Raw genomic sequence first — 17,039 nt, 5'->3', positions numbered from 1 at the left:
AGTTTGAGACCCTGTCTTCCCTTCTCACGCAGCTCAGCAGCTCCTCTGCCATACAGAGCTTATGGATGAATCAGGGCTCCCACCTTTCTAGGAGCGCCGTTCGTTCCCGCACGCTCATGTACGCGCGTGTGCTTGATCTTGCACAGTCACACGCACTCTTCATTCTCACACACCTGCATGCTGTCTTTCACATTAGCACACCTGTGCGTGGCATGGCACACTGACCCATACACATCCTTCACTCTTGAGCACTTGCACGCAATGCATCATTTTTCACATTTGCACACTTGTGCATGATATGGCTCCCTCACTCTCGTGCACATTCTTCAATCTTGCATAGCCGCATACTTGTGCGCGCTGTTGCACACATTCCAGCTTTCCCCTGGGTGTTCTTTGGCTTGCTGCTGCACGCATTTGTATTCCCATGTGCTTGTGCATATTCTCCTCTGCCTTCTGCACTTTCCTTTCATGGCTGTATGCTAGTGCACGGTCTCATGCACGCTCAGATGCTCACGGCTGGGCATGTTTTTGTGCACTTAGGCACACACCTGGACTCAAACACGAATGCACAGGATCCTCTTTATGCACAATCAGAGAGCAGGGGGCAGCGCATCCAGGAACTGACAGAGATGTGGGTTAATCTGGGGAGAGAACAGCTACAGATGTGCTAGGTCTGATAAACCTCCAGCTTGTTGTTAGATCATCAGCAAGCGTGTGAAAAGGGTGTGTGTGTGGTTGTGATGAGTTTGTGTGCATGCATGTGAGGCCTCAGCTGGCAACAGAGATGCCGGCCTCACTCCAGTGCCCTGCAGCGGGAAGCCTGCCTGTTCCTGTCTGGAGAAGCAGCGAGCATCGCGGCAGACGAGAGGACAGAGTTGTTGATGTTCCCGAGCGTGCTGCTGTCGCTGAAGGTGGCGGGTTGCGGGGGGGCCCTAGCCTGCCCCAGCCGGGACTCACACCTGGCATCCCCCCAAGTCCTGGCTTCATGGAGACACTGCTAAGAATAGCCCCCTGTTCGCCTTTCAGATTCTCCATGGCAGGCTGGGCTGTGGGGCTGAATGCTGGGCCTTTTATTCAGCATTGGCAGACGCCCAGCCATGATCTCATCAGGCCTCCCCCAGGGAGCTAGAGCCACACATTCCCCCCGGCCTTCCTCTAATCCTCCTGGGGCTGACAGGGCACCAGGAGCTGGGACTGCGGGGGGATCATCACCCAGTCCTGCTTGCTCCCGATGGGACCAGGCCTGGCTCCTCCGGGGCTCAGTGCAGGGCAGAGGGTTGAAACTGGCTCCAAGAGCTGGGGGGCCCATCACCCTGGCTACCAGCCACCGGGTGTGTTGCAGCATCTGTGCAGGGAGCTGGGAGGAGCTCTCTGGGGCGGTGCTCAGTGGTGAGCGGCATCATTACTTGGTTATGCCCCGTCCCTGGATGGGTCTGGGCTGTTGTGTCAGGGCAGAAGGCCCTCGGTGGAGGATCTGCTGCAGGCCTTCATTTCCTGGGCAAGCACAAAGACACACTCACATGTGCACTCTGCCAGCCTTCCCTGCACGTGGGCGTGCACCCCCACCCACCCTCTTGCTTACTCTGCTGTGAATGCACATGCATATACACACGCTTCCTTCCGGCATCCATGCGCTGCACACGTTTGCACGGAACTTTATCATCCCTAGGAGTCTGGCAAATTCTGTGCCAGCCCAGAGGGTATGGGCGAGTGTGAGATTGGAGGAGAAGCTGGGGGGGGGGGGGATTTTAGCCGTGACCATGCCTGGAGATGTTCACGGCTGGCTCCCTCCAGAGCACAGTCAGGATCTGTGCCACGGTGAAAAAACACTGGTGCTCGCAAAAGAAGCATCACTTGCGGGGAGCGGGGTGGGGGAAGGGGCTGCCAAGGGACCCCAGCCCTGCCCTGTACAGCAGCCCCGATTGGCAAAGATCTGCACAGGGGATGGGGCCACTGGAAAGTCCCCATGGGAACTGAAGTCCAGCAGTGCCCTGGGTGGAAGCTGAGCAGAACAGGAGCTGGGTTTGCTAACCCTGGAGGGCTCATGGGCCAGGGCTCCATGGAGCGAGCCTGGGCCAGTGTCTAGTTTAGTCACTCAGCCACGTGGACCGGGGCGTTTCTGGCAGCTCCGTCTCGGAGCCAGTGCGGCGCATTCTGCTTTGAATTTGCCCTGAATTTTCAGGTTCTCTTGCTGCTGAAACGGGGAGGCACCGATCCGGAGGCGCAGAAAGGGCAGGCGGCGAGGTGTGATTGGAGAGGATGCTGGACTGGTCCACCCTGCAGCCGCCCCCTCTGTTGGTCCAGGCTCACAGGTGGGCCATGCGCTCCCAGCAGCCTGGGACGTGAAGCCCTTCGTCTCGGTGGGAGAGACCAAACTTCCCCACGTGCCTGCGAGGCCAGCATGCTGGGGGGCGGAGCGCTGAGTGCAAATCCTGCTGGGCGCTATCCCGCCGAGCCCGCTGGAAAAAGCTGGTTGGAGTTGTCCTCCCGCCCCAGGCCCACCACCCACGTGGGAGACTGCGGCGCTGCCGAGAAGTGGCTGAAAGCTGTCGGGTGGCCACAGCAACTGCCACGCTGCCAGGAACTGGCTTTGGAAGGGCGATGAACAAGAAGGGAAGCATGTGAGATTTGGGCAGGTGGCAGCCGGGCCTGGGGAGTGGATGATGGGATGGAACGGACCAAAGGGAGAGGTATCCTGATGGGATGGGCTCGGTGCAATCCCCAGCAAGGTGCCAAAGCCACGGTACTGGTGGTGGAAGAATGGCCGTGCGGGCAAGGCTGTGGGCTGGGACCCCTGTGACCGGGTTCAATTCTTGCCTCAATGCCTGCCTCAGTTTCCCCATCTGTAAAAGAGGAGGTGATGATACTGGCTTGTCTTGGAGGGGATGTGAGGATACCTGCAGTGCTGGGCAGGAGAGGCTCAGATAGCCTGACGACAGGCTGGATAAGGCAACAGACAGATCTCCCGCAAGGCTGGCCAGCCGCGCTCAGCTTTGTCCATCGCGTACATCACTGCAGAGGGTCATTGCCAGGGCGGCAGGAGTCGCCGGGTGAATTGCTCTGGCCTGTGTCACCTGGGTAGCCAGGCTAGATGATCAGAGCGGTGGGGCTCCTGGGTCTTAGTATCTCTGGGTGCCCAAGAGAACAGGCCATTAGCAGCTTCCCAGCTCCCCAGCTCTTCTGTCTTCCGTCCCCCTCCTTCCTGGGGGAGCATTAGTCTGTGGGGAGGGTGGGGGGAGCCCAGGGTGTGTGTTTGACTTGCCCTCTCCCCTCTTTCCTATGGTGATCACTCTGGTGTCAGCATTAAGTGCTTCTCTGTCTTCCTCCGAGCAGAGATGAGTGGGGGAGATAAGATCTTTTATTGGACCCGCTTCTGCTGGTGGGAGAGCCCAGATTTTGAGCTGCACAGAGCTGGTCTGAAGGGCTGGGAGAGGTACTCCCAGCACACAGCTAAATGCACGGTGGAGCAGATTGTCCAGTGATCACACACACCCCTTAGTGTGGGAGGTGAAAAGAGCGGATTTCCCTGGAAGCTGATGACTAAAGAAAGCCCCAGGCAGAGCAAGCCAGGAGGGGGCAGATGGAGATAAATATGGGAGACGGGCAGAGGCCTTTTGGCTCCAGCACTTCACGGAGGGCCCTGTTGTGAAAGCCATCTGACTGGGCCTGCCTGTGGGGAGCAGAGCGAGCCGAGCTGGAGCAGGGTGCTTGGCACCCAATGTGGGTCCTGCATGTGGGGGTGAGCGTGCAGGGCAGTTGGAGTCGGGAAGAGTTCTATGGGGGTGCATTGGGGGACTTCATCGGGGGGGCTGTGGGGCCCATGTCTGGGAGAGCTCTGGGGGGGACAGTTTTTGGGAGGCTTGTGGGGTGCACAGAGGTCAGTGGGTAGGCCCTCTGCAGGTGCATTGTCGTGTCTGTTCTAATCACAGCCCTGGCTGTTCGTGGCATGAGGGTATTTGCAGCCCTTGCCCAGCCGGGTTTCCGTTAAGTAAATGTGGATGATCGTGGTCATGTTGTGTGTGTTCTGCTCCATGTATCGGGGCAAAGCGGCTGGAGAGTCCCAGGGGATCGCTCCCCCTTTGCACCCTTTTACCTTCCTTTGCTTCTGCCTGGCGTTTTCTAGCTCCTCATACGCCATGGCCAACTTCCGCCCTGCAATATGCCGCCCGCACCGTCAATTCAGGGTAGCAGACTAGAATTCCCCTCTGTCTGTCCATTCTAATCTACAGACAAATCTTGTGGCTTCTCCTGCCATTGAAATGCAGCCACCTTTGGGGTGGAGCGCAGTAGCTGTTTAACAGTCCCATTGCTTTAGGATAGGACGTGAAGAGTCCAAGTTTCTAGTGGGACCTGCCTAAGGGATTTGCGAGGCTGGATGAACTTAGCCAAGGTCACTGGGGATGTGATTTGCCTGCATGTTAAACTATTTAGATTAAAATGACGGAGACTCACTGCCGTGGTGTCCCTGGTAGTTCCTCCGGCTCGTGAGCACGGCGATGCCTATGGCCGACCAGTTCTGTGCTGGCGGCCCCGATGCAAGGTGCCTGCATTGTTGCTCCCAGGCTGGGGTGCCAGCCCTGGAGGAGGCAGCTGGGTCATTTCGCTCATGATTTGGGGAGGGATCTGCTGCCGTTTCCTAACTTGGGTCCCATCGTCTCCCATGGGGCCTTGTCCCTTCTGCTCCTCGCCTTGTGCTGCCCACGGAGCAAGGCTCTGCCGGGGGTCACCATGTGCTCCTGCACCAGGGCCTCCTGCCAGCTCCCCTGGGCCAGCTTTTCAGCTTCCTGTGTGCACGGGAGTCTCTGCTTGTTACTCACATCCTGTGGAGAAATTAGGGCTCCAGCAGATGACTCGAGGAATGATCCTCTTGTTTGGTCTTTCTCCCTCCTCCTGGCCTCTTTCTTTCTTTCTTTCTTTCTTTCTTTCTTTCTTTCTTTCTTTCTTTCTTTCTTGCCAGTGCTGTCCTCGGCACAGCTCACTCCCAGGACCCAACCCCGTGGCTCTGAGGGCAGAACAGTAGAGGAGACAGACGGCTCTACCGAGAACCATTAGCCAGAGACCTGAAGTACAGAGCTGTGCTGGCAAAAGCCCGAGCAAGGGGAACGAGAGTCGGATGTGGCAGGGGAGGGACCCGAGAAGGAGGGGGCAGGTGGGGCTGGTTCCCTGGCGCGCGAGGCTCTGCAGGGCGACAGCCAGGGATTTAGTACTTTCCAAAGCAAATTGAATTTGGTTTCTTTGTTGAACGTAAGTGGGGAAAGTGCCCTCATATATCCTGTGAATTTATTATTTGTTCTGGGCACTCGCTGCGCCGTTCATAACTCCTGAACATTTCGAGTGGGGAAGCAGGCGGCTGGCTCTGCATAGCGGCGCTCCCTCCGTCGGACCCTCCCGCAGCTGGTGGCTTTATCCACCTTCCAGTCCCCCCCTCTGCTACTCCCAACTCCCCAGAGCCATGGAGATCTTCGGACGCTCCCTGCTCGTGTGTCCTGAGCCCTTCCAAAGGGGATGCGCTGGGGCATGGATTAGATTGAGTCGGAAGCAACAGTCAGTAAATTTGGGTCCCTTTATGTCAGCAATAAGTGTCAGCACAGTTAGTGGCCTGCATGTATTTCATGCACAGCAGAGATACTGACAAAGTGGGTGCCTAATCCACCTAGCGGCAACATCCGCCCCGTGGGGAGGCAGGATGGGGGAGGCCAAGGATCCCTCTCCTGCGGGTATAGGGCAGGCACCGCAATGGGCATCTGGCAAGTCCAGTTTTGGTGGGGGGGGGTGGGTTGGGGAGGAGGGCTTTGAAATGGATTCACTCCCAATTCTGCCCTCTGTTGCTGCCCTGTTCTCACAGGGCACTGCTGGGAGGAAGTTCACGTTACACTAATCTCAGCTGCCATTGCGGGGGCACTGCTGCTAGGAAGTCGGCACCGCTCCACGCCCAGCCGGCCTCGCCAGGGCGGTGCTGTGGGGAAGCTCTCGCTGCTGGAAGCCTGCTTCTCCAGGGTGGTGGCCCTAGGGCCGTCGCTGGCAGCGGCTGGGAGCCTAACAGGAGTTCTGGAAGGGGGTTTTCCTCCTCTTTCCAATCGTCTCTGCACAGGACCGTTATCTGTGATATTCATGCCGGTCAGTATCATCGCCGGCACTCGCTGCCGTTTGTTTCCGGTGGCGTGAAGCATCTGCAGGCCAGCGACAGAGCCGTGCTCTGGGCGCGCCGCAGACGGGCAGGTGCACACAGCAGAAAGCAATAGCCACTGCTGGAGAGCCTCCCCCAACCACCCTGCGCTGGGCCAGATGGGATAACAGGAGGGGAGCAACCCCGCCCACTCCCCTCGACAGACAAGACTCAGCAAAGCTTTCTGCACCGAGTGAAACCGCCAGGCGCTGCCTGGTTCCTATTAGCCGGCTGGGCAGTGCAGGGAATGGCCTTGCAAACCCTCTCAGAGCATCCATTCAGGGTGGGAGGGGAGGAGGTTGTTAGAGCCAGTACGGTGACCTGCACATGTGTCTGAGCGTGTTTGTATGTGTTCGTGTGTGTGGGTCCGTGCATGCATCAGTGCATGTCCTGGAGTGTGTGTGTGTGTTTGTGCATCTGCGTGTGTGCTTTGTGTATATGTGTGTTCACGGAGGGCTCCTTTTTAATATCCCCCTGCTCCCTGTAGCTGCACAGAGGGAAGTACCCTGCTCAGAGAACAGCCAGGGGAGAAGCCGGGGGGCTCTGTGGGCCCCCATACACCTGGCATTAGCTACACAGCCAGGCCTCTGCTGGGAAAGAACCATGCTGCACGCTGGCTGAGTGCCACGTCACTCTTCATCGACTGATCCACAAAGGAGTGTAACAGCCTAGTACTGCTGCCAGCTTGTGGCATCGCACGTGTAGCTCAGGAGGTCTGCTCAGCAGAGCTCCCGGCACTGAGGCCTGCAGTCGAGGGAGCAGTTGTGCTAGGGAGCCCTGCGCTGGGAATACGGTCCTGTCTGCGGGCTCCCCCCTCTCTAGGCTGGCGCAGGGATCCACCAGCCGTGACACAGAGAGGAGATTCTTTCCCCAAGATGTCCGCTGTCATCCTATGGCTGGGGGAGGAAGGGTGTGAGGGGAGGAAGAGGAGTTGCGGGTGGGGATGGAAGAACTGGGCGGGGGGTTAGGAGTCAAAGGTGCCCCCCCTCCTGTGGCTGGCATGCGTCTTTGATGAGCACATCCACATGCCTGTTAATTTCACGCTAAGCACCCTTGATGGATCTCTTGTTGTTTTTGGTGAGCCAAGCTATCAATTTGTGGCACCTCGCTGCAGCAATCTGTCAGGTGGCGAGTGAAGAACACCGCCATCCAATCAAACCGGGGTGGGCGCAGCCCCCTTCTCGGCTACCGAGTCAGCGGGGCACGCGGGGTGGGTGGTGAGGAGCCGGGCTCGCGGAGGGGGCAGGTGGGCATTTGCGAGGCACCTTGCCTGCTGACCTTTGCTCGCAGGGGACCAGTGCGGGGAAGAGCCGGGGGGCCGGGATCTATGGAGGACGAACACGGGAGCCCTTTAGATGCGCACCCCAGCCCGACCCACATCCCTTTTGCTCAGTCTGAGCTGAATTCTGCTGCGACGTCTCTCTGGGAGCTCGGTTGCAGGGATCCGCTGCACAGCCCTCGTGAGTAGGCCCATCTCCTCCGGCCCTGCTGGGCGAGGGGACCCCCTGGCTCCCCCAGACTGCCCGAGCCGACACTCTGAGGGCAGCCTCCCTGGCTGGTCGCCGCTAAAGGCCTGAAGCTGCCCAAAGTCTCACAGTGATCTGAGATCGGAGGAGGGAGGCCCAGCTGTTAGGGGACTTGGGGAAAGGGTGCATACCCCAGGAGGGTGGGGGGAGGAGGGGAGGAATGCAACAGGGGGCCTGGGTGAAAATGAGCAAAGGAAAATGTTAGCTGAATATAGGCCCCAGGTGACATTAGCTGCTGGGGAGATGCAGGGCCCATGGGACGTGGTTCTCTCGGGGAAGTGGTGGAAGGCTCCTGGCTTGGATGCGTAGCTGGCTGCGGCTCTGGAGGGTGTGGTTGGGGCGGGGGGCGCTGTGTTCTGCTGGCGGGGGAGATAGGCAGACTCCCAAGGCCTTAGCCACTGCAACCTCCTCCGCCACAATGCCGGAATGAGCCGTGCCGCTCGCTGGCTTTTCACGTGGATTCCCCCGTTCCCCTCCCCGCCCCCCAGTCCCTGTCCATCTCTCTCGTGCTCCGGCTGCTGGATGTGGTCCTGCAGGAGGGTGCTAGCTAGGTTGTGAAATGCAGCACTCTCGGCTCTCTCCGGCAGGTAGGCGCTCTCCTGGCGTGTGCTCTTTGCGCCCAAGGACTTGGCAGGAGGAAGGTGCTTGGAGCGTGCACCTGCCTCTATCCGCGTCACGCCTGGTACGGCAAAACTCACCGGCAGGGGCCGGGGGAGGAACACCACAGAGCTGGGGCCTGGTTCTGCCTGGCCCTGCCCGGGCCCCCAGCATTCAAGCAGGGGACCCGGGCATCCTGCCTCCATAGCATTTGCTATCTGCTTTGCCCTGGTGCATAGTAAATCCTGTGAGCCAGTCATCGATCAGCTCAGCTCCCCACTGCGGGGGCTGTGTGGGCTCACCAGTGTGTGGAACGACACCTATAGCTCTTGCACTAGAGCCTGTGTGCTGCTGGCATCCCCGTCCTGCCCCTTGCAAAGGCTGCGACGATGCTGCCCAGGGTCTGGCTGCCCAGGGTCTGGCTACCACATGTGCCCGGCATGGCCCAGTGGGCAGGGCTTGGGCCTCAGGACTCCTGGGTTCTCTTCCTGTCTCTGACCTGGGCAAGTCTCGCTTTCTATGGTTCCCCTTCTCCTCCCACCCTTTGTGCATTGTTAAGCTCTTCAGGGCTGGAGCTGTCTCTGGCTGTGTGTGGGTGTGTACCGCGCCTAGCACAAAGGGGTTCTGTTCTCCGTTGGGCCTCCCGGTGCTACTGCAGTGAAGTACTCCACGAGCATGCAGCAGGCCGGCCAAGTGGGTAGTGGTGCGCCTGCTTTCCAGAGTGGGTGTGCTTACGGGAGCTCCTCAAATCCATTGCACGGTGGCTCTAGGTCACGGGGGCGCTGCCCGTTCCAGAAATGAGCGTTGCCGGCTGCCTGGCCTCCAGAGGGAAGCGTGCAAACCAGATGAAATTGCAGGGATCCGCAAAGGGATTTAGCAAAGAACTAGACGGTCAAAGGGTCAAATTACCCCAAGGGGGAAGGGAGCTCAGCTCGGCAGGGGCAAGATCAGCCTTCTCTTAGGAGAGCCCGTGTTAAAATAAACCTTCCAAGTGTCAGGGGACTAACTCTGTTGCTCGGAGTCAGGCTTGGTGGGTGCATCTCAGACCTGCCAATGCATCACAGTCTGGCCCCACAGCTCCCCCTGCTATTCCAGGCCTCGTCCTCGCCCACGCCTCTAGCTCTGCCGCTGCATCTGTGCCCACCCCCCCTGCTGTTCCATGGCTCCACCCATGGCACCCAGCTAACCCAGCCCAGTCCGGCCTGAACACCCGCTGCTTGGTCCTGCCCTGATGCCAGCTCAGAGCTGGATGGAGCGAGAGTGTGCCAGTGGGCAGCACACGGCAGAATCCTGCAGTGAGGTGATGGACTGGGATGCTGTGAATGCTGCTCAATGGCAACACGAGGCAGTGGGTGGCGTACTGCAATGCAGGCTGTATGCCTTGGGTAGTGGGGGCAGTGCCCTGCAGTGTAGCAGTGTGGTTGGAGGTAGAATGCAGTGATGCTGCAGTGTGGGAGCAGCACCCCACAGTGAGGCAGGGCGGTCAGAGGCAGAGCGCAGTGATGCAATAGCAGGGAGCAGTGCCTGGCAGTGCAGTCAGAGGCAGACTGCAGTAGGGGAGCAGCACCCTGCAGTGGGCAGTGCGGTCAGAGGCTGAGCGAAGTGACAATGCCGCAGGGGGCAGTGCTTGGCAGTGATGCTGCAGCAGGGGGCAGTGCTCTGCAGTGAGGCAGTGCAGTCAGAGGCGGAGGGAAGTGACTCTGCAGCAGGGGGCAGTGCCCGGCAGTGTGGTCAGAGGCCGAGGGCAGTGTGCTGCTGTGTATTAGAGGCTCACATGTCACTGCAGTTCCTTGGCCAGGGCAAAAGCTGCGAGGTCTGCGGGTGGGGACAGGAACGGTTCCTCGGAGATCTGGAGGTGGCTTCGCCTGCTCCCCGCCTGTCTGCCCTTGCCCAGCCCAGCACCTGCACTCTGAGTTGTTTGAGAGAGCCAGGCCTGTGTGCTGAGGGAGGGAGCAGCTGGCGGGGGGAAGAGGGCGAGAGAATCAGGAACCATTAAGGGAAGCACATAGGCCTTTGGTCTAGTGGCGAGAGCACAGGCCTGGCAGCCAGGACTCCTGGGTTGTCTTCCCAGCACTGCCCCTGTTCACTGGTGACCGCGGACGAATCATGGAAATCTCTCTGTACCTGTGTCCCTGTCTGTAAAATGGGGATACTAATGCAATTCTGGCCCCCAGTCCCATGGCATAAAGGTCCCACAAGCGACTGGGGTGGGGAGGATTCCCCCAGTGTAGGTCTGCCGTGAGCAGCCTGCACTGACCCCTGTAGCAGCCCCAGATTCCTATAGGCCAGGGCACAGACACCCCCCCCCCACTTTCTCACCAGTGTCTCCCTCTCCTTCTCTCAGGCGATGACATGGAAGAGAATCAGAAGGTGAAAACTCAGTGGCCGCGGTCGGCGGACGAACCCGGGGTTCATATGGCCCAGACAGGTAACGGTGCTGGGAGGGCAGGTTCTGTGGGTGAGGCGGTGTATTTAAAACAGGAGACGGGTAGCCAGGGCGCGAGCCCCTTGGGGAAGTGCCACGCCCTGCACCATGCTGGCCAGTCCCTGTGGGCCATCTTGTCCGGACACGCACAGGTGTGTGCTTCCTGCAGGAAATCTGGGGAAAATGGACAGACTTGCAGCCTCCCCTGGAGGCAACAAATCTACCCACAGGCTGGGGAAGACGTTCCAGTATCATCGGTCCTTCTCTAAGTGCCGCCAGCCCCCAAGCAAACGCAGCAGCTGCTGGTGGCGCTTGCTGGGCGTGGAAGAGGCTTGGCCCAGAGCCAAGCTCTGTGGGACTTCTCTAGCCAGATGGTAGGGCCAGAGCCCCCCAACCTGCCCTAAAGGATAGCAGGGCAGGGTTTGGGGTTAATGGTGGTGATGATTTATTTGTATTATTAGGAGTCCCAGGCAGAGACGAGGGCCCCATTTTTCTGGGCACTGGACTGGGCTCTAGCAGGCCTGGCTTCAGTTCCCTTTTCTGCCACTGACTCCCTCAGTGACCTGGCCAAGTCACCTCATCTCTCTGCACTTGGTTTCCCATCGGCTTCTTGTATGTTCTATCCCTTTCTCTCACCCTTTGGCTGTTTAAATTGTAAGCTCATTCAGGCAGGGACTGTCTTGCTGTGCGTATGTACAGCATCTAGCGCAATGAGTTTGGACGGTCCCAAGGCAATACCATAATAAACACAATGAATAATAATATGTACAGCACAATGGGGCCTTGTTGTTGATTGGGGCCCACTGGTGGTTCTAAAAAAGCAGGAGGCCCTGAGTTTTAATCCCAGTTCTGCCACTGACTTACTGTGTGGCCTTGTCACATCACTCTGGGAATTAGGCACCTCAATACCTTTGAAGATCTGGGCCACTGCCACAGTTCCCCATCTGTAAAACCAAAAAAATACCCAGGGGCGATACTGTTTCCCTCCCTCCCTCTCAGGGCTGCGGTGAGGTATAATTAGCTCATGTCTGCACAGTTCCTTGAACATTAATGCTAAGCGTTGTAAGGCAGCCACCTCTGGGATGGAGCAGGGGCCAAACTGACCAGCCTCAGTGACACTCTGCAGCAGGCTATGTGTGACGGAAAGCCAGTTCTCCACCAGGCAGTCCCATAAATCAGCCTGGGGATGATGATAGTTCTGTGCATTTTAATTAAGGAGAAAACCCTGACAGGTTAAAAACAACTGTCTGGCTTCCATATACATGTGCCCTGCGCAGTCTCTGGAGATGGAGTGAGTTCCTTTGTTCCCAGCCTGTGCGCCCACTTAATTTGCTCCATGTCTGTATTTTCTTTGCACCTTCCTTAGAGGAGTGAAAAAAAAATCTGTTAATTGTTTAGTTCAAACGTATTTATTTAGCGAATTCAACTGCGTCATTTGAGCGCCTCTTGTTCCCCACTCCCTGATTTATGGGCTGTGGGCTGCTCCGTGCTTGGCAAGTTGGATGGAGCCTGAATCGGCAGGAGTGATCAGGGTACAGTGAGTCTGGCTTGCGGATCTCAGATACTCACAGCTTGGAGATCGCTCCCGTGTAGGGGCCTGATCCTGTCCCTGTTGAAGTCCAAGGGAGGTTTGCAGCTGGCTTTGGTAGGGGCAGGATCAGCTTTCCCTTGCAGGACTTCCTCTGTTCCAGCTCCTGCTCATCCTCCTTGTACTCAGGTTGGCATTAACAAGCCCCCCACCCTGCCAGTGAGATCAATGCCTGCCAACACGCTGGGCCCGCAGAAGAGCCCTGCTCTCCTATAGCGGACACCTCTCTGCCCCTTTCGATCCTGTCTCCGTGGAAGTCAGCAGCCAAACTCATTGACTTTCCTGGGAGCAGGATTGGGTCCTTATCCTACTGTTTGGGTGTCTCGCTGGGTGTGAGACCTGAACAGAACCTGGTGCTGAGCGAACACACACTGAACTGTGTGTAAGTTAAAGCTCCCGGTTTGGGATGGGAACCTCTACAGTACTACCAGAGTGTGCGGCCCTGGCAACCCGAAAATAACAAACCAGCGTCCAGCCCTGCAGTGGTGTGGCTGGCCCCAGCGCTCCTGCCTAGGAGCTTCATAACAACAAAGTGGTGCGTACATGCAACCCTACAATAACAAACGACTGATAATCAAGCCGATGGGCACCGAGATACATGGATTAAAAATGCTGCCAGGGTGCCATGGATTGCTACAGTTGTAGTAAATTGAGGGCACAGCTCCACTGTTCACCAGCAACCTTACGATAATAAACCGCGCCAGATAATACTCCGGCGTGCAAGTACCATGGGACGAATCAGGTAGTGTGCTGGATACCCTGCATCTAGTGGGCCAGATCCCCAGCTGGCGTAAGTTGGCCTAGCTCCATTGAGGTCAGTGGGCCAGATCCTCACTTGGTGTAAATCAGCGCAGCTCCTTTGAAGTCAGTATTTATGCTGATTTTCACTAGCTGAGTCCACTGGCTTCGGTGACGTTACTTCTGATTTACACCGGCGGAACTGAGAGCAGAACCCAACCTGTAATGAGTAATAACTGCCCAAAATTCTGTCCCACCCTTTCATTTCTAACCGAGCGTGTGAGCGCCTTGCTGGGAGCCCTGTTCCAGCTAATCTCCCCTCTCTCTGTCTCCAGCAAATAATAATCCCTTCCCAGGCCTCCTGCGTACGTTCCCTCTTAATTTGAACTGATATCCCTACCGCTGGCCTGTCCAATAACTTCAAACGGATCATCAAGCTTAATAAGAGCCGGATTGTTGTAAATGTCAATATCACACCTGCTCATGGGAGAAAGAGAGATGGAGCTCTGGGCCCACGCAGCCAAACAGCTGCTGGGCCTGCCAGCCCAAACGCCACTGGCCATGGAGCTTTCCTAGGAACGGAGCCAGACTGGATCCGATCAGGGCCCAGTGTCCTGCTTCCGACTGGCCAGCAGCAGCTGCTTCAGAGGAAGGTGCAATAAACCCTGCAGCTCCAGGATAACCTGCCCCCTGGGATAAATTCCCTCCTGACCCCTATTAGTTAGAACCATTAGGGGTTAGCCCTGGGGAAGGAGGGCTTTGATTCCTTCCCAAAGCTCCTGTGTTTTATTAAGCCTCCCCAGTCTAAACCTGGCTCCTCTCGCTCTCCAGATAAATGTCCAGTCCATTTATTTTTAACCCTGCTAAGCTCAACGACCTCATGTAGCAGTGAGTTCCGCAGGCCAATTGGGCATTGTGTGTCTGTATCTGTGTCTGGCTGGGGGGCACACTGCGTTTTGAAAGAGGCCGGTTGGCCAATGCGTGTCTCTCCCTCTCTCCCCACAGGAGACCCCGCTGCGGAGGAATGGTCACAGTGGAGCGTCTGCTCCCTGACGTGTGGGCAGGGCTCTCAAGTGCGCACACGCTCCTGCGTCTCGTCTCCCTACGGGACGCTGTGCAGCGGGCTGTTGCGGGAGACGCGGATATGCAATAATACGGCCACCTGCCCAGGTACAGGGGGGCCGGCAGTGTGGAGGGGGGAGTTGTGGCACTTCGTTCCATTTCATAACTAGGGTCCCCTGCCCCCACCTCTCACCCACTGGCTGTGCCACGGGCACAAACTGGCCCCATGGTGGTGCAGAGATGCTGTATCGCTAGGATGTGCAAAGCCACCCATCCCAGGCTGCAGTGAGCGTCAGCTTGCCGGGCAGGTGAGCTGTGGGGATCAGGATGTCAGGGACGGGGTGACCCTAGGCTTCTCTTTTCCCCCCCCCCGCCTCCTGAGCTGGAGTGATGGTCTCCCTCCCAGCCCCCACACCACCCTCCCGTGGGGGACCCAGCCACCCCATGAGCCATTCCCATCCTGCCTGGGGGAGCAGCGGCAGGACGTCCTAAGGGCCAAGTGAGAAACTCCTGTTCTTTCTACGCCTGGTTTCCTGCTCTGGGATCCGCTCACTGGATCCTGATCTCAGCTGTATGGGGCAGGGGGTGAAACGCCACGGGCTCCAGGACAGCCACTTGACCTGGAGCGTGTGAGACCAGCTCCCGGCCCGCCCCGCACAAGGTGCTGGCACGGGGCAGGGATTCTGTCCTGGGGCAGTGCAGCGTGGACAGGGTTAGATCCTGATCCAGCTCTCAAAGGGGATGCGGAACCCGGCTTTGAGCTGGCTCATGCTGCCGTGAATCTGGAGTGACTCTGTCGTAGTCAGGAGAAGTGATTTCTCATTTACACCAGTGTAGTTAATCCGTTGGCCTGAGCGGGGGACATGCAGGGCGCAGGGTGTAGCCCATATCCTGTCCCCCAGGGGACACCTCTGTAGGATTAAACATTGGCTTCATGCATGAGGTGCTGACGTGTGAACGTGGTGTATTTATCTCTAATGTTATGCTGAGCAGCCGGGACCTTGATATTCTAAGCAGATAATCCTGATGATGACGTTGGTGCGGTGAGTTAGGTGGGTTCTCAGCCCAGCTCCGAGCAGAGACAGGCACCCACAAAAACCATCACGACACTTGCTTGCAGGCTCAAGCATTGCCATGGGGCCGAGCTCCTTTCACCCATAGGACAGAAAAGCGGGGAGTGAGGCAGGGGCCAGGTGTGCCCTGATTCTCCCCTGCTGAACCTGGGAACGAACTGAAACTCCCAGGGCTGGCGACCCGGCCAAAGCGCTCAGCAGTCCCCCGCCAGGTTGTGTGTCTCTGCTGGGGGAAACGCCCCACACAGGCCCCCAGCAGGGAGGAAGGCATTTTAGGGTAGGAACGAGTCTTTGCCTGGGTAGAAGGAGGGATTCAATCAGGGGAGGACGGCGCCTGCCTGGATCCCATAGAGATGGTGCGTGCGGTGGCATGGAAGGACGGTGCCTGTAGCGCCCGTGTCCCCGGCACCGGCTTGCAGGGTTAGAGTGCAGGTAACCAGCACGTGAAGCTTGGAGTGCTGGCTGTGCATGGTCGGCCCGTTGGGAGCAGGTTCCCTGGCTGCCGGGGACATCTTGGTGCTGTGCCTTGTGCTGTTACACTCGGGGCATGTCTACACAGCAGCCGGGAGGGTGACTCCCTGCTCGGGTAGATGTACCCAGGCATGCTCTGCTCGAGCGAACGTGCAAAAAACAGCCCTGTGTCCGTGGCGGCTCGGGTTGGCCGTCCGACTACAGACCCACCCGACCCCCTGGCTACGTACTGGGCTAGCCTAGCCGCCCCCCGGGGTGGCGTTGTCTTTGGAAGTTCAGCGAGAGATGGGCAACTTCTCCCGAGTGGGGACAAGTCTCCCTGCCTGATACGCACCCAGACCCCCTGTCCCATCCAGCTCAGTGATCCATCTCGGCTCGGGCTCAGTTAGGGTGATCAGACAGCAAGTGTAAAAAATCAGGACGGGGGTGGGGGGTAATAGGTGCCTATATAAGAAAAAGGCCCCCAAATTGGGACATCTGGTCACCCTAGGCTCAGCGGCCAGCAGTGCAGGCAGCCCCTTGAACTGCCAGGGGTGGCAGACCAGGCCCTGAGCATCTTCCCCTCCCACTGACGTCAGCTGAGAGGATTGGGCCCAGCATGTCGCTGGCCTTGGCTGGTCTGGGGCTCCAAGGCTGGGAAGGACGCTAGGCGCCACATTGGTCCCGCTGCAGCCCTGTGATGTGGTGCTTTCCCTTGTTCAGCTACCTGCCCAGGGGCCTTGTCCAGGCCAGAGGCTGAGGTGTGACCTTACAAGCGAGGGCCTTTCACACGTGCTAAACTGGCTGACTTACGGCCTGGGGGCTGGGGAACCTGGCCTTTAATTCAGTCGGCCTGGCATGTGTGGCCTAGTGGGTAGAACCCTGGGCTGAGATGTAGGAGATCTTCATTTTATTCCCAGCTCCGCTGCTGGGTGACCCTGGTCAAGTCACTTCCCAGCTCTCTGCCTCGATTTCCCTTTGGAAAATACAGTGGGGATAATGATGGGAGCTAGGGCCGAAAAGGGCTCGGTGTTATTTTTATTGTCCGCCCTAGATTGCCATATGTGTTAGCTCGTGTGTGCTAAAACCACGGCTTGAATCCTAGTCCAGACAGGGCCTCCCCATCTTCTACCCTTCTGGCCCTTCTTGATCTTCCCAGTCTGATTGCCAAACCTGGCTTCATTTCATTGCAAGGTTTTCTGTGCTAGTAGAATAAAAAACCCAACAGACTTGTCATGGGCTCAATCCCCACAAGCAAGAAGGGGGCTGTGTGGGGGCAGGGGTAGGAGCTGCTCTGAGAGTTGGCCTCTTCCTATTGCCATGGCCTCGGATGAGCTGCGGGTGGGCTCAGGGAGGCAGGGTCATTACAGGATCAGGGCCTTTGCTTCCCTGCAGCTGGATTCTCTCTCTGTCT

The 17,039-nt window shown here is 58.0% G+C and overlaps 1 protein-coding gene across 11 annotated transcripts in view; it reads left to right on the top strand.

Moving 5' to 3' along the window:
- The window catches only part of ADGRB2 (adhesion G protein-coupled receptor B2), a 103,125-nt gene that overhangs the window by 32,411 nt on the left and 53,675 nt on the right, over nucleotides 1–17,039 (top strand). For 10 of the 11 annotated variants that reach the window (XM_043505941.1, XM_038377542.2, XM_038377535.2 and 7 more), the window contains 2 exons: nucleotides 10,634–10,717; nucleotides 14,046–14,210. In XM_043505941.1, coding sequence (XP_043361876.1) covers nucleotides 10,634–10,717; nucleotides 14,046–14,210 — 249 coding nt within the window. The remainder of the gene's footprint in view (nucleotides 1–10,633; nucleotides 10,718–14,045; nucleotides 14,211–17,039) is intronic. The other variant, XM_043505943.1, reaches the window with a different exon arrangement.

Source organism: Dermochelys coriacea, chromosome 19 (assembly GCF_009764565.3).
Source record: "Dermochelys coriacea isolate rDerCor1 chromosome 19, rDerCor1.pri.v4, whole genome shotgun sequence".
Lineage (NCBI taxonomy): Eukaryota > Metazoa > Chordata > Testudines > Dermochelyidae > Dermochelys > Dermochelys coriacea.
The sequence above is the reverse complement of the archived record's forward strand: the minus strand, read 5'-3'. Positions and strand labels throughout refer to the sequence as shown.